Here is a 26,389-nt window from a genome sequence, read left to right on the forward strand (position 1 = left end):
CTAAAAAGTCCTAGAATTATTTGTCTGACTTCTATTTCTATATTCCCACTATTTCTCCCATTATGGTAGCCTTTTGACTTGGCCATAATTATCAAGCCGGCAGGGTTCCAAATAGCATCCAAAATTATATCAAAGTCTGTGGCTAAGGATTCCTCAAAGTTCCAATTTATTAAGAGAGCCATGTTGGCACATCTGGGAAAACCCGAATCTGAAAACTTCCAGGTTTCCCTACCCAGCTGAAATTTCAAGATCCTGCCCCGTCACCCACAAGTCCATCACATGGTCCAATCTTCCACTGCCATGACGACAGATTCCACCCATCCAGTTCCAGCCAGGTGCAGAGACAAAGATGACCTTGGCTTTGTAAGAAGAATGTTGTTATGGCTACATATCACCCAACTCCGTATAATCCCCCCCTCCATTTTTCCCACAATAGAAAGTAGACAGTAGAAAGCCTGACAGGCCTGAAGTCCAAAAGAAAAGATGGCTTGCAGGTATGACACAAGCTTCTTCACCTCATTCCTGCTCAGTACATCACTGGCTGCTTTTAAGGAAGATCAAAAGCATGCTGGCTGGGGAATTCTGGGAGTTGAAGTCTCCTAACATTGCCAAGCTTGAAAAAAAATATTGATCTAAAAACTCACATTAAATTTAAAGGTACACGGCAACATGGTAGTTAGTAAAGCGAACTGGTAGGGCTGTTTTGTGACAGGTAGTCATCAACTTGCGACCACATTTGAGCCCAAAATTTCTGTTGCTAATTGAAATTAAGTGAGTTTTGCCTCCTTTTACGATTTTTCTTGCCGCAGTTGTGACGTGAATCACTGCAGTTGGTAAGTTAGTAACATGGTTGCTAAGTGAAACTGGCTTCCCCATTGACTTTGCTTGTCAGAAGGTCGCAAAAGGGGATCGCATGACTCTGGGAACACTGTAACCGTCATAAACATGAGTCAGTTGCCATTTTTCCAGTGATGTTGTAACCCTAAACGGTCACTAAATGAACTGTTGTAAGTCGGGGACTATCTGTACAGCGGATGGAGCAGTTATCAGGTACGATTTTATAGCTATATGGCTGTGATTTTTACACAATAAGAAAGGTTTTGTGGTGCATACTAAATTTGTTGCTTTTGCATAATTTTTTTTGGCAATTTTGAATGAGGTTGGACTGTATTCCGACAGGATGTCTGATAAACATCTTTTTGTTTATTTGATTGATCTGTGCTCGGTCCAGCAGGAAAAGCCAAAAATTGTAATCTAACACAGCTGTAGAATCCAGTTTAGAGGGAGCTGAGTTAGACATTTAATCTGACCTACCAGGGCACAAAGTATACAGATATGCATATATATATACATATACATATATGCAAAATCAGGCAGGTTCTCTCCCTTCCATGGTACGGTTGCAATCTATCAAATGCTGTTTATGGACTGGATTTATGGTTCTTTCTATTCTAAACAAACAAGAGGCTTTCAAGGACCAGAGAGTGAGGTTTCCACAATTTTGCAATATTGATGTTGGCTGAATTGTAGACATTCCGATGCTTCCCCCCTTCCCCCCCCCCTAACTTCAAAGTCCTTTATACCAAAATCCATTCTGGACTTTTCAAAATTGCTTAAACACTGATTTGCACATTGGATTAGATGAGAATTAAGTATATATACGTATATATAACCAGGAAACTTCCACGCCATAGCCCAATTAAAGGCTTTGCTTATTGCTTTAGAAGCTTGCTGAACATTAAAACTGAGATTCTTGCTAGGTTGGGGGTCTGTTTACTCCAAGTAGAACCTTCCCTCTCAATGTGTGCCCTACAACAATAGGTTTTCTTAGAAGAGAATATGAGAGAAATGAAGTCCCTGAGAGACTAAGAGAAAATGGTTGAAAGGAGGAAAGAAAGAAAAGGATTTTCTAGTAGAGTAGAATGAAACTTAGTAAATATAGTCAACGGTTTATATTCAATAAAATGTGTGAAGATATAGATTAAAACTACTACTTGTGGGTAACTAATTAAATGAAATGTTTACTGTATAAAATATGTATCATTAAGAGTAAAACAGAAGAATGGATGGAAATGATATGTTAAGCTTGATCAACTTTGAGAGGCAAAAAGGATATTGTTTATATATTAAAGAAAAAATTTAAATTAAGCAGGAGAAAACGGAATAAAAATAAGATGACTGAAATGTAAAATGGAAATATGATGTAAAATGTTATATGCATAATAGAAGATGTAAAGAGGGGGGAACCAGGACAACACTTTGTTCATAAAAGAAATATGTAACAAGAAATAAATAAATAACTTTGTACAAAAACCCCCCCCAAAACAATAGGTTTTCTTAGTTGCAATGCTGAAAAGGAGCGAAGGCTTCTGCTTTTCACAAACCCTATCCTCCTTTAGATGGACAACATCATGGGCTGGAGAAACTAACCAATATTGATGTTTCTTACTGTGGGTTTACAGGCAGTCCTTGACTTACAATAGTTCATTTAGTGGCCCTTCAAAGTTAAAACGGCACTGAAAACAGTGTCTTCTGACACCGTTGCAGCATCCCCATGGTCACATGATCAAAATTTGGATGCTTGGCAATGTATTTATGAGGGTTGCAGTGCGCTGAGGCCATCTGATCACCTTTTGAGACCTCCTGACTAGCAAAGTCGATGGGGACATCAGATTCACTCAACAACCATGTTGCTAACTTAACAACGGCGATGAGTCACATAACTGTCTCACTTAGCAACAGAAATGTTGGGCTCAGTTGTGGTTGTAAGTCAACGACTACCCTTATTTACATTTTTTCTCATCTTTTATGACAGTAAACTGGACCTTGGATCTTCTTACTCCTGGTTACAATGCGGTCTCCTCCATTATCCCAACCGGGTTTGGGGGCTGTCAGGGTGGAACTCAACCAGAGTCTCCTGTGGATCTTCTGTGGCTAAAGAGGGATGAGAAGCTAGGTCTCCCCATCCATGGTCCAGCACTCTTCACATCACAACATACTAATTGTTAAAAGAGAATCCTGCAGCTGTTCAGCAAATGTGGGTTTCCCCATTGAATTTGTCAAAAGCCACCTGGGAAGATTGCTAATGGTGATCACATGACCTCAGGATGCTGCCAAGTTTGATATTGTGATCGTGGGGATGCAGTGACCGTTGCAAGTATTAGGACCGGTTGTGAGTCCCTTTTTTTCACTGCCGCCGTAACTCCAACTGGTTGCTGAATGAGGACTATCTGTATTTTCCTATTTGCATTCATGACTTGATAATAATTTACAATTCCCCCAGTGCAACCTTATGTATCACGAGCTTTATTTATTCAGTCCTATTTATTTATTATTTTATTTATTTATTGAATTTATATAGCTTTATAAACCCGTGTTCCTCTTATTTTTTTTAAAAATTGAAGTTTGTCATCCTATAAAATACAAAGAGAAGACGAAAGGGAGAAGGAGAAAGGAAAAGGGGGAAAGGTTGCAAGGTAAAAGGAAAAATAGCTACAACTTCCATTGGAAGCTTTCAAGAAGAGACTGGACTGACACCTAGCAGAAATGGTGTAGAGTCTCCTGCTTGGGCGGGGGGGAGGGTTGGACTAGATGACCTACAAGGTCCCTTCCAACTCTGTTATTTGAAACTTGTTTTTTGGTGCAGTAGAATACAAAGTGCAGTCACAATCTCAGCTTGTTGCTTAGCTATTTCTATCATAGCAAATTAATCTAATCATCAAAACCAAAGGTCAAAGTTTCATCTTTGTTTGTTTGTTTCGTGTACAAAGTCCAGAAGTGGTTTCCCAACTAAAAGAAAAGTTCGATAAAAAAAATTTTTTTTAGTTAGAGTTATGTTTAGAGTTGCCATCTCTGCCACTTAAACCCACTTTTATTAACCTAGGCTATTTAATATGTGCGGACATGGTTGGCTGGCAAATTCTGGGGAGTTGAAGTCCACATATCTTAAATTGAGAAATGCTGGATTCAAACAGAGCTTCCTGGCTGCTTAGCTTCAGGAAAACTCAGGCCCTACCCAGAGATTGTTTAAAGAACTACTGTTTTCAGCCAGAGAGGCATAATTTGTGAAAGCAGGCTGTCTGATTCATAAGGCACATGTGAAAACACCGCCTTTATGATGTATTGCAATGTATGAACCAGTCCTTGACAACGTTTGCATAACATGAGGTACGGTTTGTTTAAACTTCGTTTACTGAAAAGGTATGCATTGGCTGGGTTCATGTATACTGTACCAGTTTATGCTGGTGGTTTGTGCAATATGATGGTGACCATGTCATCTTACTAGAATATAGGAAGTCCTCGACTTATGACCCAGCTGAGACAGGAAATTTCCATTGCTAAGCAAGACAGTTTTTAATGAGTTTTGCCCCATTTTATGATCTTTCTTGCCACGGTTATTAAATGGATCACTGCCGTTGTTAAAGTTAGTAACACGGTTGTTAAGTGAAACTGGCTTCCCCATTGATTTTGCTCGTCAGAGAGCTGGCAACAGCTGATCACATGAGCCACGCGGGACACTGCAGCCGTCATAAGTACATGCCAGTCGCCAAGCACCTGAATTTTGATCATGTGACCACAGCATTACTGTAATGGTCATAAGTGTGAAAAATGTTCCCAGGTCACTTTTGTCCAGTAGTTGTAACTTCGAACTGTCGCTAAACAAATGGTTTTAAGTTGAGGACTACTTGCAAAATAGGAAAATAAAATACACAGCCCTGCATGAAACTTCTCTCAGCTGCTCTCTAGAGAAACCAATAGATTGAGTCCCTCAAGAATCAGAGGGGTTTTTAAGGAGAAAAAGAGGTTTTTTTTAAAGCTGCCATTTTACTTCTTCAATTCTGAAATTCTCCTTTCCTTCACAAATAGGTTCTGTTGGGACAGAGGAATTGTAAAACCATTGGGGGGGGGGGGGGTAACTTCCCTGCCAACCAAAGCCACACACATTCTTTGTCCCAACAAAGTTTTTAAAAAAGAAATTGTTTATTTTGTTTTCATTACCCTGTTTCCCCCAAAATAAGACTTCCCTGAATAATAAGCCCAGTCGGGCTTTTGAGGCACCTGCGCTAAAAATAAGCCCTCCCTTGAAATATTTCAACACAGCAGCAGCCATGAAGTGACCATGCTCGCCACCTCCTGCACCTCAAAATAATAAAACCTCCCCGAAAATAAGGCCAAGCTCTTATTATTTTGGTGGTCAAAAGAAAAAAAAAGGACCCTATCTTATTTTCGGGGAAATTCGATGATATCTAAGCATAGGCAGTAATATTCTAATACTTTTTTTCATTTTAAAAGTCTTATTTTGGTGCCCTTATGGTTAACAACGCATCACATACTTCTGGCTATGCATTAAATAAATAAATAAATAAATAAATAAATAAATAAATAAATAATAATAAAGATAGATAGATAGATAGATAGATAGATAGATAGATAGATAGATAGATAGATAGATAGATAGATAGATGATATATGATAGATGATAGATGATAGATGATAGATGATAGATGATAGATGATAGATGATAGATGATAGATGATAGATAGATAGATAGATAGATAGATAGATGATAGATGATAGATGATAGATGATAGATAGATGATAGATGATAGATGATAGATGATAGATAGATAGATAGATAGATAGATATAGATAAATAAATAAATAAATAAAATGACAGAAACCTTGAAAAAGGTGCATGATAATAATAATACTAATAATGCAACATGTTCAGATCGATTTTGAAATCTTATCCTAAGGAAGAACGAAGCATGTGCAGTTCATTTAGCCAGAACATGTTTTCTAGCAATCTTTTTTCCCCTCCTTGAGCAAAATCAAAGACAATTTAAGTTACATGAAAACAGAGGCTGGATTACGAACTCACAGCATGCAGTAGATTAAACAAAATAAAAGCGGCAGTCTCTTACGGCTGCGCCCCTAAATAGGTACAAACTAAACTTTTAAATCGGTAAAGATGATTTAGCAAGATTGGGCAAAGCTGTAAGAGGGGTTTCGTGTGCTGGGAATGGTCTTTGCTGTGTTAAAACAGCAGCTTGCTGATGAGAATTATAATTGAGGAAGAGAAGCTGATATTTTTGTGGGACTGTACCAACCTTGGTGCTTGATGGCTCATCGCTATCAAAACTCCCTCCATGATAGCCAAAGAAGGAACCGGCTTTGAAAGGACATCTCTGGACCACGTCTGCCCTGCCCGGTGCTTTCTTCAGCTCTGGCCAAGACTGCGAGAGGATTTTGCAATTAATTGCAAGGACAAGCGTGGGGAGGGGAGCCAGTGTATGAGTCAGATAACTTGGAAGATTTCCAGCTGAAAAGAAAAGAAAACTTAGCAAGAGCTACCAAACTCAGCCTGGTTACCCAATGAGTTTTTTTTTCCATTCTATCTGAGCTCTCCAGTGGAGCTGTCTCAAAGAACCACAGGTTTGATGGAATTGAGTAATGCTCCCTCTGTCCCAGCTGGCTGCAGGCGATGGGAGCTGTAGTCCAGGGGTAGATTCCTACGTTAACCGGTACCCGTTTGTGTGTGCTTTGCTCATGCGTGCACAATTCGCTGTAAATGGTTCTGCACATGTGCAAAGACCATTAAAAGCTAATAAAAAAGATGCCAGCAATGGTAACAGACCGGGGAACCCGTTTGGGGCCGTGGCCAGCTTGGGTCACTGCTGGTTCTGTGACCCAGGCCAGATTACTACTACCGGTTCGGCTAAACCCAGGAGCAACCCACCTCTGCTGTAGTTCAACTCAAAGGTGGGAAATGGAGGTAGTGACAGATTTTCCTGGGCTCCAAGATCACTATAGATGGAAACTGCAGCCAAGAAATTTAAAGACGCTTGCTCCTGGGGAGGAAAACTATGGCAAATCTAGACAGAATACTAAAAAGCAGAGACATCACCCTGCCTACAAAAGTGTGTATAGTCAAGGCTATGGTTCCCCCAGTTGCAATGTATGGCTGTGAAAGTTGGACAATAAGAAAGGCTGAGCGCCAAAGAATTGAGGCCTTTGAACTATGGTGCTGGAGAAGACTCCGGCGAGTTCTTTGGACTACAAGATGATCAAACTGGCCAGTCTTAGAGGAGATCAACCCTGACTGCTCTTTGGAAGGCCAGAGTTTGAAGAGGAAACTCTAGTACTTTGGCCACTTAATGAGCAGGATGGAGAAGGATGGCCTAATTCTGGGAACTATGGAGGGCAAAAGAAGAAGGAGACAACAGAGAATGAGGTGGCTGGATGGAATCACGGAAGCAGTAGGTGTGAGCTTAAATGGACTCCAGAAGATGGTAGAGGACAGGAAGGCCTGGAGGAACGTTGTCCATGGGGTCACAATGGGTTGGACACAACTTCACAACCAACAACAACAATAACAATGGCTTGTTTAATTGTGATTCATCAAACAAACCATCATGGGATTGGTTGGCTCAGCACATGAAGCCATAAACCAGAGTTTCAAAAATCCTTCCAATGAGTTATAGCAATAGCAATAGCAGTAGACTTATATACCGCTTCATAGGCCTTTCAGGCCTCTCTAAGCGGTTTACAGAGAGTCAGCATATTGCCCCCAACAATCTGGGTCCTCATTTTACCCACCTTGGAAGGATGGAAGGCTGAGTCAACCCTGAGCCGGTGAGATTTGAACCGCTGACCTGCTGATCTAGCAGTAGCCTGCAGTGCTGCATTTAACCACTGCGCCACCTTGGCTCTTCAAGTTATCTTCAAGTTTAATTCAAACTAACCAGAGTTTGACTTATTCCAGTTGATGGCTTGTGATTTAGTGTCACATATGAACAGAGTCAGTTCTGGCTTTAAATTTATTTAGTTATTTAAAAGCTGGCTTGGTACAATGTACTACCAGGTAGTAATTACCTTCAATGAAGTTCATTAGTTTGCAAGTCAGTGGGTCAGATGAAGCAAAAGTTTGGTTTGTTAATGATCTGTTGCTATGTAAATTCAAGCACTCTTAACCTTTTTTAGCAGTGTTTTTTAAAACTTGGCTGCTTTAAGATGTGTAGACTTCAACTCCCAGAATTCCCCCAGCCAGCAAAGTGGCTACAGAAATCCTGGGAATTGAAGTTCACACATCTTAAGTGGCCAAATTTGAAAAAGAAAAAAAAAACGTGAGGACCAGTCCATCAAATCAACCAAACCTTTTACTTTCCCTTTCTCTCTTTTCTCTTATTTACACCTGGTATCAATATGGATTAGTAACTTGGAACTATAACTTTCAAGGAGTTCGGCCTGGGTCATGAGGACTTCAGCTGTACGCAGGGTAGAGAGACAATAACATCCAAGCAACAATCAAGATAACCTTTATTGATGGTAGAGGAACAGGGAAATTCCCTGCAATAAAAGAAGACTTGAGTCATTCCAGCTGATCAGCCAAGGCCTGGTTGTTATTGTGACAGCTGTGAAAAATAAACTAAGCTTGATGGTTGAGTAAAATACAAGTTGATAAGCAAAACAAGGTTTCATTTAGTTGCTTATAAATACTTTGTTTTCGTGTCTGCTGGGATGGTCAAAAACTCAAGAGGACAGTTGCAACCATGAGATTAAAGTTTTAAGCATATTGCTGCAGCCATTATCTTGACTATTTTTATTATACCCTATGGATACCCCTGCACAGTGCAAATACGCCTGGGTGACATTAGAACAGAGGTGTCAAACTTAAGGCCCTTGGGCCAAATCCGGCCCACAATGTAGTCATATCTGGCGCACAGGGCCGTCCTGGAAAATGTAAAGGACCAGTCCACGTCGCTTCGGCCCTGTCTACCCAATGCAAAGGGGAAACATGCCAGCAATTTGGAAAGTGATGTCAAGCTGGCCACGCCCACCCAGTTGCTCTCCCTTCCCCCCCCCCCAGGTCAACCACAGCTCTGATGCAACCCTCAATGAAATTGAGTTTGACACTCCTGCATTAGAACGATTAAATCAGTGGAACGGCTTGCTTCCAGAAGATGTGGGTGCTCCAACAGTGGAGGATTTTAAGATTAGATAATCATTTGTCTGAAATAATAGACGGCCTCTGAGAACCAGTTGGACCATAAGAAAGTTGGACCATAAGAAAGGCTGAGCACCAAAGAATTGAGGCCTTTGCACCAGAGGTGGGTTGCTAAATTTTTTTGCTACTGATTCAGGCGTGCTCGCGCGCACAGCATCCAGGGAGGTGGGCAGAGCCTACTGCCGCAGCTACTACCGGTTCGGCCGATCCAGGCTGAATCGGCAGCAACCCACCTCTGCTTTGAAGACTTCTGTGAGTCCCGTGGGCTGCAAGGCAATCAAACGGGTCAGTCCTAGAGGAGACTGCTCTTTAGAAGGCCAGATCTTGAAGATGAAACTCAAATACCTTGGCCACCTAATGAGAAGGAAGGACTCACTGGAGAAGAGCCTAATGCTGGGAACGATTGAGGGCAAAAGAAGAAGGGGACGACAGAGAATGAGGTGGCTGGATGGAGTCACTGAAGCAGTAGGTATCAGCTTAAATGGACTCCAGAGGATGGTAGAGGACAGAAAGGCCTGGAGGAACATTGTCCATGGGGTTGCGATGGGTCGGACACGACTTCACAACTAACAACAACAACAACAGGCATACCCAATTCCAGCAACCGTGCTTTATATGTCTTACCACCGCAAACCTGCAGACCCACCCTTCCTCCCCTTCCTCTCTTGTGATAAAAGGTCTCCCTCCCCAGCCAAGCCTCCCCCCCCTCTCCCCACTCACTCCAGCACAGCATTGGACATTGACCTGCTAATTTATTGACTGTCTGCACAACACAGCCTCCCTCTGCTGGGAAACAGACCACATGATTATCCGGAAATCCCTTCCCTTGCAAAAAAAACGAAAGTTACTCCTGGTTGGGAAAGTTTTGCGTCTGGCAGGGTGTGTGGAAATAGATCTGGAGGGAGAGGGTCTGGAAGCATTTAGTAGGGTGGAGTGTGGGAAGTCGGGAGGGATGGGCGGGGGGGGGGCAGGGAGGAGAACATGGGTAGCCCCCCCATCTCTTTGGGGCGCAGTGGCATAGCCTAGCAGGTGAGGAAAAGATGGATTAATCCTTCTCCTTCCATGGTTAATTAGCAGCTCATTAAGCCTGCAGTTGGAGATGATATTAATTAGCGCTGATTGGGAGACAGGAGTGGAACCCCCTAATAAATCCCCCCCTTCCCTGCCTCTCTCTGGTTTTAATTAAGCAAAACAGCCTAGTAATTAGGAGACTAATTAGAGGAAGAAAAATGAGCCAGCTTGTCTTAGACTCTCACTGCTAAGCTGTTGTTGGACACGCTGTCATTCAAGCTATTCCCCCCCTCCTTCCCCCCCACTGTCATTTTACGCTTTCTATGGCTTTTAGCCCTAAAAGTTGGTTTCATATAACAAATGGTGTTTCTGAGCATGAATAAAGTGGGCGGGATAATTTATTACTCTCCCAGATCTGAACTGTAGGATTCAGACAAACTCAAAAGGTGCAGAAAACAAGGTGCAATAAGGAGGGAGTGTTTCCCCCCCCCCAGATATTGTTATACAGGAAGTCCTCGACTTACAACCATTGATTTACCAACCATGCAGCATGGTCATGCAATCAAAATTTGAACACCTGACAGCCAGCATGTATTTAGTAATTCTTTGTGTCTAAGTCAGTGTTTCTCAACCTTGGCAACTTGAAGATGTCCGGACTTCAACTCCCAGAATTCCCCAGCCAGCGAATGCTGGCTGGGGAATTCTGGGAGTTGAAGTCCGGACATCTTCAAGTTGCCAAGGTTGAGAAACACTGGTCTAAGTGAAGACTTTATAGGCTCCTGAAACACTGTAATGCAGTGTTTCTTGGCCTTATACCATGTGAGGACTTCAACTCCCAGAATTCCCCAGCCGATATTCGCCATGCTGGCTAGGGCGTTCTGGGAGTTGAAGTCCACACATCTTAAAGTTGTCTTGGTTAAGAATAGCTGTTCTAAAGCATTGTGAGAGACACTGTTTGTTTGTTCCTGTTTCTCCTTTTTGTAGGTATTTGTACAGGCTGCAGTCCAGAAAGGCAAGATGGTGGCAATAATGGTATTATCAACATTCTGCTTGTTCTTAAATGTTTACTGCTGTTCCTCACACTTGGCCATTTTAATACTTCATCTCCCAAAATCCCCTAGTCAGCATTAAATACACAAATAACATGGCCACTCATTTGGATCTAACATTTCTAAAGGAAGATGGTTCCCCTAACCCAGTATTTCTCAATTTCAGCAACTTTAAAGTAAAATATACAAGTAGTCCTCAGCTTACAACCGTAATTGAGCCCAAAATTTATGTTGCTAAGTGAGACATTCATTAAATGAGTTTTGTCCGACTTTATGACCTTTCTTGCCACGGTTGTTAATTGAATCGCTGCAGTTGCCCCATTGACTTTGCTTGTCTGAACGTCATAAAAAATGCTCCCATGACCTCAGGACACTGTTACTGTCATAAATTGCCAAATTTTGATCAGGTGACCACGGGGATGCTGCAATGGTCTTAAGTGTGAAAAATGATCATAAGTTACTTTTTTGACCACCCTTATAACTTTGAATGTCATCAAATGAATGGTCGTAAATAGGAGTGGGTTGCTGCCGGCGTGACTGCCAGTTCGCTTTGCGCATGCTTTGCTCACGCGTGCGCCCCGCACGTTCCTTGCACATGCACAGTTGCATGCAAATTGTTCTCTGCATCCGCACAACATTATAAAATAACAAAAAAAACATGCCGGCAATGGCATGGGCAACCGGGGAACAGGTTCGCGGGCGTGGCTAGCCTGCTGTCCCTACTGGTTCGGCGATCCAGTTGCAATTGCCACTACCCGTTTGCCCAAACCGGTGTGAACTGGTAGCAACCCATCTCTGGTTGTAAATCAAGATTACCTGTATTAAAGATTTGGGGGAAATGGTACAAATGGCTAGAATCAGTGTTTCTCAACCTTGGCAATTTGAAGATGTCCGGACTTCAACTCCCAGAATTCCCCAGCCAGCGAATGCTGGCTGGGGAATTCTGGGAGTTGAAGACCGGATATCTTCAAGTTGCCAAGGTTGAGAAACACTGGGCTAGATGATAGAAAGAAGAAATGAGAAATTGGGAAATGTAAAATTAAGATATAATGGATAGATTAATGTAAGAAATGTCTATACAATATAACAGAGGTAATATGATTGTCTGAGACAAACAACCAAATATGAACAAATAAGGACTAGTACACGAAAAAAGATTAAGAAACAAGGTGACTATAAATGTAAAATTGGAATATACATGAGGGGAAACAATAATTGTAAAGATTAACTGATATGTAACCGCTGTAAGATGGAACGTTCAATTCCTGTGTTTTTAAGTTACGCGTTTGCCTTTGTAGTTATGTTTAAGTGTTTAAAATTAAAAAATTTTAAAAAGAAGATTTTCCTGATCAATTGTGTCAGGGCCAGCCGTGCTGAGTAAGATTGCCAAGAAAAAGCAGCTAAGAATGATGCATATATCTGAATGTGTGATTGATTTGTGGATGGTGTTTTTATTTTTATTTTTTTGGCTTGGCTTGGCTGAGTGAAGGAAACAGCAGGACAAAAAGCTAAACAGGCAGAATCAAAAAAAGGAAAATAAATGAAGAACTTAAACCCGAGCCAAGATAAGAGGGAAGAAATAAGAGTATAAATAGATGTTATGCAAGAAACTTTCCCGGTGGTTTTTAATTTATATCCCTTCTTTTTGTCTCCAGGGGTTTAAAGCAGAATCAGTCAAACTGCCTCCAGGTGTCCCTGCAACAATAACCCTGTAAGGTTGGACTTGGATCAGAGATGGGCTGCATCGTGATTAATTAATTAATTAGTGACATTCTAGAACTAAGGTGGACTTGAATACGAATTTCAACTTTTAACAGTCTGTGAAGTTGGGAATTTTGGAGCCATCCAGGAAAACATCAGAATACAATTCAGAGGCATGGCGAGCGATGGAAGTTGTTATCCATTATTTTGAAAAAGTTGGGGATACTTAGACAAAAAAGGAGCTTTTGAGCCTGGCAGAGACATCGAGAGAAAGCGCCAAATAGACCTTCCTTAGACTCAGTCCAAGCAGAATAACAGAGTTGGAAGGGACCTTGGAGGTCTTCTACTCCAACTCTCTGCTTAGGCAGGAAACCCTACACCATTTCAGGCAAATGGTTATCCAACATCTTCTTTAAAACTTCCAGTGTTGGAGCATTCACAACTTCTGGAGGGAAGCTGTCCCACTGATTAATTGTTCTCACTGTCAGGAAATTTCTCCTTAGTTCTAAGTTGCTTCTCTCCTTGATTAGTTTCCACCCATTGCTTCTTGTTTTGCCCTCAGGTGCTTTGGAGAATAGCTTGGCTCCCTCTTCTTTGTGGCAGCCCCTCAAATATTGGAACACTGCTATCATGTCTCCCCTAGTCTTTCTTTTCATTAAACTAGACAGTTCCAGCAACTGTTCTTTGTATGTTTTAGCCTCCAATTTTTGCTGGCTGGGGGAATTCTGGGAGGTGAACCCCAAAGGGTGGCTTTTCCAAAAGACTCCTTGACTTACAACTGTCTAGTGACCAAAGTTACAATGGGACTGAAAGAGTGATTTATGACCATTTTTTCACAGTTACAACCTTTGCAGCATCCACGTGATCATAGGATCAAAATTCAGACACTTGACAATTGATTCATACTTATGAACGTTGCAGTGTCCTGGGTCACATAATTCTCTATGACCTTCTGACAAGTAAAACCAATGAATAAGCTAGATTCACTTAACAGCTGGGTTAATAACTTATCAACTGCAAGGATTCACTTAACAACTGCCAGAAAGGTCATAAAATGGAACAAAACTCACTTAACAAATGTCTCATTTAAGAACAGAAATTTTGGATCAATTGTGGTCGTAAGTCGAGGACTACCTGTACATCCCATGTGGATACATTTTTATTTATTTTATTGAAAATGTTTATATAGCTGTCCATCTTGTAACAAACTTTGGATGGATCCCAACAGTTCCTAGATTTAGGACCTTCTGTCTTTTTAAAAATTTAATATCACTTATTTACTAGATCATTTAGTATAAAGTCACCAAAAGTTGGACACAACTAAATTGTTAAAAACAATAACATTTACTAGATGTGCTCATCACCTCAGTTGACTAGAACACCAAACAAACAACAATATTGGCATTCATCATATCATATAACAAAATATAAAACAGGTAGTTCTAGAATTAAGAAGTTTCCTGACAATGAGAACAATTAATCATTGAAATGTCTTGCCTCAAGAAGTTGTGGGTGCTTCATCACTGGAGGATTTTTGGAAGAGATCAGACAACAATTTGTCTGAAACAGTATAGCATTTTCTGCTTGAGCAGGGGGTTGGACTAGAAGACCTCTTGAGTCCCTTCCAACTCTTATTCTGTTATTCCTTCCAAACGAGTTCTTTACTTTTGCCTGGAAAACTGCATGAAAGCTATAAAACCATCAGCAGTTCATAATTTTAAAACGGTAGGCCTGTTCTGAAGCACAATTCATTCAAATAAGCACCCATACCTCCATTCTTGGCAATTTGCCACCAGATTTCAACAAACAGGATTGAGGGGAAGGGGGGGGGGAAGTGTTCAATCTTCTCTATAATCTGCATTCTTCCTTGACTTCCTTGATATAGCGGCTGACTATAGATATATTTTTTTTGTATATAAATCACCCATTTCAATTCTCAGTGTGTTGTGGCTCATGTAACCAGGAAGAAGATATTAAACCAGCTGGGAAAGCCCCACAGTTAGCAGCTGTGTACGTTTTTTCAAAAAGAAAAAATGAAGGGTGCGCCCTCAACCTCTCAGTGATGGTTAAGTATGCTTAGTAAATCTGACGTGAATGAGGGAGTGAGAATCTAAACATTGGTGAAGGAAGAAGCGACCAGAAGCAGCTCCCATCCAACCGAGCGATCCCCTTAGAATTGCTGCCACGGGTTCACACATTGCAGATAGGCCCTTGTTGAGTTAACCCTGGTTTCTGAAATAAAACCTAATTGGGTAGGTTTACATGGATTGTCACTCAGTCTCTTGAAACTCTTTGTGACCTGTTGGGTATCATTTTTCCAGGATTGTTAGCTAGGAAGAGCCGAGGTGGCGCAGTGGTTAGAGTGCAGTACTGCAGGGCACTTCAGCTGACTGCTAGTTCAGCAGTTCAGCGGTTCAAATCTCACCGGCTCAGGGTTGACTCAGCCTTCCATCCTTCCGAGGTGGGTAAAATGAGGACCCAGACTGTGGGGGCGATATGCTGACTCTGTAAACCGCTTAGAGAGGGCTGAAAGCCCTATGAAGCAGTATATAAGTCTAACTGCTATTGCTATTGCTATCCCTGAATTCTTGCGTGCTCTTTCTGGTGTCCTCACTACCTCACTACCTTCGCCTCAGTTTCCCTCTTTTTCAAATTCCTTTGATTTTTCCAGACATCAGGGTCTTCTCCAATGACTCCTGCCTGTGAATGCTCTGTCCTACACATTGGCAATAAAAATCAGAGCACCGAATACAAGTTGGGAATAAATGACCGCGTAAAGGACCTAGGAGTACACTTCTCAGACGATCTAAGCCCCCGAGCTCACTGTAACAGCCTTGCCAAAAAGACATTAAGAGTTGTTAAACCTAACTTTGCAAAGCTTCTTCTCCGGTAACATTGTACTGCTAACTGGGGCATACAAAACCTTTGCCAGACCAATTCTCGAATATAGCTTGTCTGCCTGGAATCCGTGCTTTACATCGGACATTAATACGATCGAGCGGGTCCAGAAGTATTTCACGAGAAGAGTACTCCACTCCTCTACGCACAATAGAATCCCTTATGCCACCAAGCTTGGAATTTGGGGCTTGGACAATGCAAGAGGCAAGCGTCTTTTAATTTCATGGCTGCAGTCACCTTCTGTGGTGATCTTGGAGCCCAGGAAAATAAAATATGTCCCTGATTCCATTTGGAACATAGAGCATAGAATAACAGAGTTAGAAGGGACCTTGAATGTTTTCTAGTCCAACCCTCAAGCAGGAGGTGTTTATCAGTGATGGCAAACCTTTTTGTAAACGCGTGCCCCACACCCACAATGCAATACACCTCACCCACCTGTGCATGCGCACATGACTCCTCCTTCCCCGGGAAGCTTGGGGAGGGCAAAAAACGAGCCCAATGGGCCAATCAGAACTTCGGAAGCAATCCGTTTCCAGCTTCCGGAGGTGTCAGAGGAGGCTGTTTTTAGCAATAGCAATAGCAGTTAGACTTATATACCGCTTCATAGGGCTTTCAGCCCTCTCTAAGCGGTTTACAGAGTCAGCATATTGCCCCCACAGTCTGGGTCCTCATTTCACCCACCTTGGAAGGATGGAAGGCTGAGTCAACCTTGAGCCGGTGAGATTTGAACTGCCGAACTGCAGATAGCAGTCAGCTGAAGTGGCCTGCAGTACTGCACTCTAACCACTGCGCCACCTCGGCTCTGCCCTCCCCAGGCTTCAGGAAAGTTTCTGAACTTCCAGTTGGCTGTTGGACCCATTTTTCACCCACCCCAGACTCCGGAGGCTTTCCTAGAGTTGGGGAGGGCAAAAATGCCTCCCCCAGCCCTCCCAAAGGCTGAAAATCAGCTGGCTGGCGCGCGTATGCGCGCTGGAGCTGACAGCTTGCATGCCATAGGTTCACCATTCATGGGCCTACGTATATCATTTCAGACAAATGGCTGTCCAGCCTCTTCTTGAAAGCCTCCAGTGATGAAGCAGCCATAACCTCTGAAGACAAGCCATTCCACTGTTGTAAAATTTCTTCTTAGCTCTAGGTTGCTTCTCTCCTTGTTTAGTTTCCATTCATTGTTTCTTGCCTTGCCTTCTGGTTCTTTGAAAAATAGGTTGACACCCCGTCCCTTCTTATTTGGGGCAGCCCCTCAAATATTGAAACACTGCTATCATGGCACCTCTTCCTGCAACTGTTCTTTATATGTTTTATATGTTTAGAGCCGAGGTGGCGCAGTGGTTAAATGCAGCACTGCAAGCTACTTCAGCTGACTGCAGTTCTGCAGTTTGGCTGTTCAAATCTCACCGGCTCAAGGTTGATTCAGCCTTCCATCCTTCCGAGGTGGGTAAAATGAGGACCCGGATTGTTGTTGGGGGCAATATGCTGACTCTGTAAACCGCTTAGAGAGGGCTGAAAGCCCCATGAAGCGGTATATAAGTCTAACTGCTATTGCTATTGCTATTAATCTCCAGTCCCTTAATCATCTTTGTTGCTCTTCTCTGCATTCTCAAGATTTTTTTTTTATTTTTATAATTTGGTGTCCAAAACTGGATGAACTATTCCAAGTGTGGTTTTACTAAAGCTTTATAAAGCAGTATTTCTTCCCCTTCTATTTCTTCTAAAATTTTCTTCCCCTTCTTTTTGCCAGGAAATGATGGGATTTTTTTTTATTATTATTTTTGTCGACCACAGTATTATGTTTTTTTCCTGCCATAGTTCCTCCTGCTGGTATGATTTCATGCTGGTTGTTCTTTGTTGCTGCTTTTAAAAACTAAAACCTTGCATTTGTTGCTATCAAAGACAGCTGCCTGAATGGAAGGTGATTGACAGAAGATATATGGATATAGACTAAAACATGGTTTATGGTTTATGGGGGAAAAAATAAAATTATGCAAAGTAGCAACAATAAAAACCCAATAAAAGGGCCAGGGTGTGGAGGACTACATTAAACTGAAAGCAGCTCGGAAGCTAAAATTTTGAACCAAAAATATTATTAGTGATGTATAACAAAGATAAAATAAAATGATACGTTAGTGATAGTACAGTAACATTTCAGCAATTAAAGTAAAAGGAGGGAGAGACACTAAGAAAAAAAATCCACACAATATTAATGTAAAATTGATTCAATCAATCCTGAAACTTAATTCTTAAATCCAGAGCATACAGAAACATGGAATAATGTGGAAACATGTTATTCTAAAAACGAGGAGAAACATGCTTCTTCACATGTTTAAAATATAAATGTTGAAAGAAATGTCCCTCTGGGTTCAGTTCCAAGTGGGGAAAAAGACACTGGAAACATGGAGGCTGCTTGGAAAGATGTTTTACTGGTGGGCGGATCACATAGCTTGAGCTCCTGGACAGAAAAGGGGATCACATGCTTCCAGATGTTGGGTGAAGAAGGAAAAAAAGAGAAAAAGGGGCTTGCTGAGAGTTCCTGGGTTTTTTATACTCTCTGTTCGGCTCCACCTCTCTGTTTCCTGTTCCTGTGTAAGAAATGTATTCTGATTGGTTGTCTGACTCCCAGGGGCTTAGCTAACTCTGTAGGTTGTCTTAGCTAATTTTGTAGGTTGTGTGTCTTTTGAGTCCCAAGCTTGGTTGAGCATTGCTTCTTCCCAGGTGCCAGGTGTGGTGAGATGGGTAATACTATCATGCCTTAATCTCATCACCCTGGAGCTGAAAGAGGAGGTATTTGTTATGTAGAATAGACTGACTCGGGCATTTTAATGGCCCATTGACAAAGATGGGGGCTATTAAGAGTGAGTCTGTTTCCCACCTAAATACGTGTTCCTCAATTTCTTATCCAGGGAAATATAATATTCTGCCTTTTCAATATTTCCCAGGATATTTCATTCTTTTCTAGGAGAGGGGTGGGTGCTAACTTCTACAGGAAGACATTTCAAAACCTGACAGAGCATGTAGTCTGCACCCATTCCTTAAGATCAACATGTCACTTTCTTTCCATCAATATAAAATAGTTCTCTTTGTTTCAAGCTTCGGACCTGATGAGATCAAAGTTTCGTAACATGTCAATTCTACATAAGGGTAATAAAATTAAAGATCTTGGTTGCACCTTTGCCTAGTACATTTTTTCCCACCACGTCATTAAAGAGTTTGTTTGGAGTAGTGATTAAGGCACCAGGCTAGAAACTGTGATACTCTGAGTTCTAATCCTGCCTTAGCATAAAGCCAACTGGGTGACCTTGGGCCAGTCCCTCTCTCTCAGCCCTAGGAATCAGACAACACAAGCCACTTCTGAAATCTTGTCAAGAAAACTGCAAGAAAACTTGTCCAGGCAATTGTCCAGGGTCAACACTGACTTGAAGGCACACACATTAAAAAGAAAAGACTGCATTAACATCAGTTGTAACTTGAAAGCAAGTTTCTGGCCATGCCAGAATCATATGAATCCAAAAAAACACTCAAATGTCTTGTTTACTTTTGTTTGTTCATTTGTTTATCACATTTGTACATCACCCATCTCACATAAATGACACCTTAAAACACCAGCATGAGATATCTAAGGACCAATCTTTTGTCAAACATGTTTTGAAGAGATTTGTTGGAATAAATATCCACCTGGGTTCAGTTCCAAGTGGAACGAAAGATTCTGGAAACCTGGAGACTGCTTGGAAAGATGGTTTAATGGTGGACAGGACCACATGGGTTTTTTTGGTCCCGAGCAAAGAAAAAAGCACGTGGGTGGGAGAGAGAGATTTATATCCTCGCTTGGGCCCTGCCTTGGAGCTTCCTGTTCCTGTGTAAGAAATGTATTCTGATTGGTTGTCAGACTCCCATGGGGCTATGCAGGGGTAACTTTGTAGTGTCTTGCGTCCCAAGCTTGGTTGAATCTTGCTGGGTGATATAATCTCCCCAGACGTCATGTCACGTGGTGAGTTCTGTTGCTAGATGGGTAGAGGGCTAATCCTACCTTTGTTGGGTCTTGGGTGAGGACATTTGCCTATGAATAGACCTAGCCATCTCTTTATCTCTTAAATGCTGACATCTGCTATGGGCTATTGAGGAGGGTGGGGGCTATTAAGAGTGAGTCTGCTTCCTGCCTAAAAGACACGTTTCTCCATTTGTCATCCAGGGAAATATAATATTCTGCCTTCTTAATATTTCCTAGAATATTTCACTCTTCTAAGAGAGGGGTGGGTGCTAACTTCCTACAGTATCTATGGAGATTCTCAGTCATCCAGGTCATGATTGTCCCAAAGATGCTTTTTCAAAACACAACTGAACTTTCTTTGTTTTTCCTTGAAGACATTTTGCTTCTCACCAAGAAACATCTTCAGTTCTTCAACAAACCGCAGAAGCTTCTTGGAGGAGAAACAAAACGTCTTCAAGGAAAAACAAAGGAAGTTTTGAAAAAGCACCTTTGGGACATGTTTAGAAGAGCCTAGTAAACGAAATCTTCTTTTGTTGATGAATTAAGATCATTCTCCCGTGCTGTTAGCTGGGAATTTTAAAAATTCAACAGATTTGAAGAGCCCCAGGGGGAAGGAATTTAAATACACCATCATTGTCTCGAGACATCAAAAGAATAAGCGAAAGACATGTTGGTAAATAAAGAAAACAAACATGCCAAATTGTGGTTTGGCTAACTATGATACATTGTTAGTCAAACTAACAATCATACAGTCAATGATAAACAGCTGCGTCTGAACAATGCATGAGCCGCCGAACCACTTAAACCACAACAGCTGAATTCACACTACCCCTTTAACCAGAATTGAACAAACTGCTTTGTAACCCGACTGACATTCAGAAGAGTCAATACGGAACTCATATAGTGGTTTTTCTTAGTATAAGGTAGTTTCCTGTTTATCTGTTATTTCTCTGAATACAAATACCATACTTCCTCTAAAACAAGGGACGGATACTCAGCTGATCCAAAACTGGGCAGAGCCAGAAGGTGTCTAATTAGGTTTCTGTTGTTATTCCTGAAAAAGCTCTCCAATATTAGCAGGCTGAAAAATCCATAGGCAGAACAAATCTGTCTGTCGGTCGGTCCGTCCATCCATCCATCCATCCATCCATCCATCCATCCTTCCTTCCATCCATCCATCCACCTTGTCTGTCTGTCTGTCTGTCCGTCCGTCCGTCCATCCATCCATCCATCCACCCACCCACCCACCCACCTACCTACCTACCTACCTACCTATCTATCCCCTGTTTCCCTGAAAATAAGACCTCCCTGGATAATAAGCCCAATTGGGCTTTTGAGCAGCAGCCCTTAGGTGACTACACATGCTGCCTCCTGAACCTCAAAGATATTTAGACCTCCTCGAAAATAAGGCCAAGTGCTTATTTCAGGGGTCAAAAGAAAATAAGACCCTGTTTTATTTTCAGGGAAACCCAGTAGCCTTTTAGTTATTATTTATTTATAAAATTTAATTAATTACATTAATTAAATTAATGTACAGGACTGTGCAAATCCAGAGAATGAATTAATTTAATAAGTAGCCTCTTCCGTGAACATAATTGCTGCATCATGAAATTCCAGAAACTGAGTTGGAGAAACCAATTTTTCATGGCCAAGTGCAGCCATTACTGACAACAGTCCATTTGGCGACTGCTCAAAGTTACAACAGCACTGAAAAAAGTGACTTATGAGCAGTGGTGAGATTCAGCCAGTTCGCACCACTTCAGGAGAACCGGTTGTTAACTTTCTGAGCAGTTTGGTGAACTGGTTGTTGGAAGAAATCATGAGGGCAGAGAACCGGCTGTTAAATTATTTGCATTCCCACCACTGCTCATGAGCGTTTTTCACACTTATGACCGTTGCAGCATCCCCGTGGTCACACAATCCAAATCCAGGTGCTTGGCAACTGGCTCATATTTATAATGGTTGCAGTGTCCCAGGTCATGTGATCCACTTTTGCGACCTTCTGACAAGAAAGGTCGCAAAAGTGGATCACATGACCTATGAAAAATTGGTTTCTCCAACTCAGTTTCTGGAATGGGGAAGTCAGATTCACTTAACAACCATGTCATTAACAACTATAGTGATTCACTTAACAACTGTGGCAAGAAAGGTCTTATTTTGGGGGCAGAATTAACAAATGTCTCACTTAGCGATAGAAATGTTGGGCTTGATTGTGGTGGTAAGTTGAGGACTACCTGTCTGGGTTCCTGTAAGGCAGTGTTTCTCAACCTTGGCAACTATTAAGATACGTGGACTTCAACTCCCAGAATTCCTCAGCCGGGGAGGGGGGAGAGGAGAATTCTGGGTGTTGAAGTCCACACATCTTAGAGTTGCTAAGATTCAGAAAGGCTGCCTACTCGGTCACAGGGGTGAAATCCAGCATGTTCTGGAGAACTAGTAGTGGAAATTTAGAGTAGTTCAGAGAACCGGTAGCGGAAATTTAGAGTAGTTTGGAGAATGAGCAAATGCCACCTCTGGCTGGACCCAGAGTGGGGTTGGAATGGAGATTTTGCAGTATCCTTCCCCTACCATGCTATGCCCACAGAACTAGTAGTAAAAAGAAAGTGAATTTCACCACTGCTGGGTGAGCTTTACAGTTTTGGGATCTGGATAGGATAGAGAACCTCACTACGATAACTCTTGTTGATGTTTGCTATCACAGTACCACAATATCCTTCGAAGTTGCTTTTATGGGTCGGGGTTCAGAGACACTTCCTACTTCAGTAGATGGTTCCAGCTTGTGGGGTGCTCTTGTCGTGGGGGTACCGCTGGGTTGGCTCTTTCTGTTTAATATGAAGCTTCCAGGAGAGGCCATTAGAAGTGCAGCATTATATTGCCTTCTGGATACCAGCTGCAGAGGTCATCAAATTCTTGCTCAACAGATGTAGAGGTCTGGATGGGATGAAAGATGCTAAAAGCTCTTTGTGCTCTGCTGTCCTCTGCTGGTTCCAGCGTCATCTCTCAAACGCAATGCACTTCCAGTAAAGTAGCAAGTCTGTGAATTGGGGTTCTCTTGGATTCACATAGGGTAGAAGCTAGATGCCACCGAGTGGTCCTTCTTAAAGCAGGAGGAGTCTGGATACAAAAAAACTCGTGCCCTTATTGCTGCTTGGTTAGATGTCTGCGATGTACTCTACAAGGGGCTACCTTTGAAGACCACCCGGAAGCTGCAATATGCCCATCGTGCATTGGCTGCTAATAGGTTTCTGGGGGAAATTGAAATGGCTACTTCAGGCCTAAGCCCAAAGATGACACAGTGAGGCCTAATCGAGTCTGCTTAGGTCCGAGAGACAGAATCTAGCCTGACTAAACCTATAATCTTCCAGCCTAATAGATATACCCTGGGAAATTTTAGGCTGTATCTCTACCCTGAACCTTTTCCTCCCTCCTTCAGCCAGTTCAGGACAGTGCAGCCTCTTGTGTTGGGCCCCTCTCTGGAATGTACTGCCACCTCCCTGAGAAATTGCAGTGCTGTTGCCGATATTCCCCCCCTACTATCTCTGAGTTATATATGGCATCACAACGTTTGACTCATAAAGCCCAACATGGCTTGGGACTAAGATATTTCAGCCATGTGCTGGAAATGGTATAGGGTCTCTTGCTTGAGCAGGGGGCTGGACTAGAAGATCTCGAAGGTCCCTTCTAGCTCTGTTCTATTCTATTTTATTCTATTCTGTTCTGTTCCTATGAATCTATTTCATTCCATTTTATCCTATCCTATTCCATTCCTACCCTATCTTCTGTCCTGTCCTATCTTTTATCCTTTTCCTGTCCTGTCCTGTCCTGTCCTATCCTGTCCAGTTCTGTTCTTTGCAGGAGCATTTGGCTCCCTTGGTATGGCTGTCCAAAATTAAACCAAAGATATTCTCTTCTGGAGACATTTTAGAAATTAAATCTTTGGTATCCACTATTTCAACATATTGTTTCGACACTGTTTTTACATTATTGTTCATCGTCTTATTTAATTGTACTAAGTTACTTGGGTTGAGCTGCATTTTTTTTACGATGTGGTGCAATCTGCAGCTGAAGTGAAAGGGAGGAAATTACACAAAACAGAGACACACAAACACCCCCCCAAAATACCCCTTGCAGTCCTTATCTAGTTGTTCTATATTGAATGGAGTTAGTCCCGCAACTTCTTGTAAATAGGCAAGTAGCAATAAACGTTACTGCTCTGATCAACCTGTTCTAACCTAGGCTTCCCAAGAGCGTGAAGCAGACCCATTGTCCCGATAAAGCCTCTTTTATTTAGGTTAAAGGGAATTCCCCTCCAGCAAAGTCCCGGCAAATAGTCTTTCATGAGATTTCACACCCACAGACCTATATCAGGCTTGGAGAGCTGCCAGGTCGATATCTTTCAAACACCAGGCTGTAGCAGCTATTCCTTGGCAAGACGTCAGAAACAGACCTTCACCCTCATGAATTGAACTAATTGTCTCCTGCAAACTCCACTCCCCTTTCGCTCCTCTTTTATTCCCTATGGGAGGGGCCATTCACCCTCCAGCTGTAGTTTTACTCCTGAGTTGGCCCTTGTTCCTTAGCTGTTCCCTTCTCCTGGCAGCTCTGCACATGTGCACATTGGGAACAGGCTCCAGCTGTTCTTCTGCCCCACTGATATCTGATTCCGAAGGCAGCTAATAACTGTCAGACAACCCTGGCCCCATCTTTGCCCTCCCAACACACAGCCCTCATCAGAGCCTTCCCCAGACTCCAGGACTGGCCCATGTTCCTCCCCAACCTCCCCACTGTCCGAATCTGCAACCAGCTCCACTGGCCACTGGCGGGCCACAACACAACTCTCCCATATTGTTCTGACAATTATTTTGTATGCTTTACTGTTGTAAGCTGCCAGGAAACTTCAAATCCTAACATCCAAATCCTTTGTCCTAACAAGTTTTTTGAATCGTACAAATGCTAAATGTGCTAGAAAAAAAAAGGGTCTGATTTGCATACATAATAAATACATTAATACAAAAATTATCCTAGACTCATCAACCAGTTTTGTTTCTCGGCCTCCAGAAGGCTGGCATTTATCCACTTGGATTTAACATCTGCTTGTAAAAACATGAAGGTTTGAAACCTGATTTTTTTTTTTATGACGATGAAAGCCATCATATAGAAAATTGTTAAACTTTAATATCCAGTATTTAATGTGGCGGTTCTTTTATACTTGTATGGGATTGTGATTACTTGTTTTAAACTATAAACATGAGTTTAGTGGACTTCATTCATGCAGAGAGTTTTTTTTTTTTTTTTAAATTGCTTTGGCAAACATGTATCTTTATAGCTGCTATACCACTCTTACAAACTGGATTTAGGGCAAATGCTAAGCATATGATTTTTGGGGGAGGAAGGGGGAATAGAAAATAATATTTGCAGCTGAGGCTTGAACTGTGGAGTCTTTGGTGTTCTCTGAACCAGGTTGGTTGCTAGCTAACCTTCCATCACCCAGCTAGATAATCGCATCAGGATGCTAAGCAGTGGAATTCTTTGCAGTTTTGGTTTGCTTAGGTTTCGTCTGGTCTGTAAACCATGATTAACACACTTAGTGCTATTTTGCCCCTCTAAACTGTAATTTACTGAGTAAACTATGATTATGCCAACTCCAGTTCAGTGCAATGTACAACCTCAGAGTCCCCGGACTGACACATCCCAAGAAGCCACAATGTTCATATTTCAGTGTGTGCATGGATGGGATAAAGGTTTCTCAGCCCAGAGACTATAGATGTAAACTATGGTTTACAGCTTACTTTAATTTTATTTTAGTTTTTTAAAAAAAGACTATACGGGCCCCCATCTCACTGAATGCGGCTTTGAATGCGGTTAAATGAAAATTTAACAGAAATCAGAGTTGGAAGTTATCTTGCAGGTCAGGGGTGTCAAACTCAAGGCCTAGGGCCCGGATGCAGCCCATGAGGTGCTTAGATCTGAACCGCAGGACTGATCGGCCCATGGTGGATTTGCCAGCAAAACAGTGCGGCCCTCCCGAGCTCCCTTTTCACTGGCAGAGGGTTGCAGGAGGCCATTGAAGCTGAAAATGGAGTTCGGGAGCCTGTTTTCGCTGGCAGAGAACTTGGGTCACCACAGGCGCCGCAGACACAAGTGATGTTGAACTGGCTATGCCTCCCACAACCCCGAGGTCAAACACGACCTGAGAGACCGCCTCCTGCCATTTACCTCCCAACGACCAATAAGATCACACAGGTTGGGCCTCCTCCTCCGGGTGCCGTCGACCGGACAATGCCGGTTGGCGGCTCCCCGAGGGAGGGCCTTCTCTGTAGCTGCACCGGCCTTGTGGAACGAGCTACCTGCTGAGATCCGGACCCTCACCACTCTCCGGGCCTTCCGTAAAGCGACCAAGACCTGGCTGTTCCGGCAGGCCTGGGGCTGTTGATTAAATTCCAGCTCCATTTGATGGAATGGATGTTGTGTTGATTTTAATTCTGTAATTTTAAATGTTTTAAATTGCTTTTACTTGTTGTGAGCCGCCCAGAGTCCCTAGGGAGTGGGCGGCATACAAATTCTATTAAAGTTTAAAGTTTAAAAGTGATGTGGCCCTCAATGAAATAAGAGTTTAACACCCTTGTTTTAGGCCATCTAGTCCAACACCCCACCCAAGCAGGAGACCCTACCTACACCATTTCTGACAGAAGGGAGTCCAGTCTCTTCTTGAAAGCCTCCAGTGATGAAGCTCGCACAACT

At 42.3% G+C, this 26,389-nt stretch overlaps 1 protein-coding gene across 1 annotated transcript in view; it reads right to left on the minus strand.

Moving 5' to 3' along the window:
* LOC116504233 (complement C4-like) overlaps positions 1-6,248 on the minus strand; it is a 90,114-nt gene extending 83,866 nt beyond the window's left edge. Inside the window, 1 exon segment of the mRNA XM_032211124.1 lies at positions 6,111-6,248. Within this exon segment, the coding sequence (XP_032067015.1) occupies positions 6,111-6,151 (41 nt within the window). The 5' untranslated portion in view covers positions 6,152-6,248.
* Positions 6,249-26,389: the final 20,141 nt, after the last annotated feature.

Source organism: Thamnophis elegans, chromosome 2, assembly GCF_009769535.1.
Source record: "Thamnophis elegans isolate rThaEle1 chromosome 2, rThaEle1.pri, whole genome shotgun sequence".
Taxonomy (NCBI): Eukaryota; Metazoa; Chordata; class Lepidosauria; order Squamata; family Colubridae; genus Thamnophis; species Thamnophis elegans.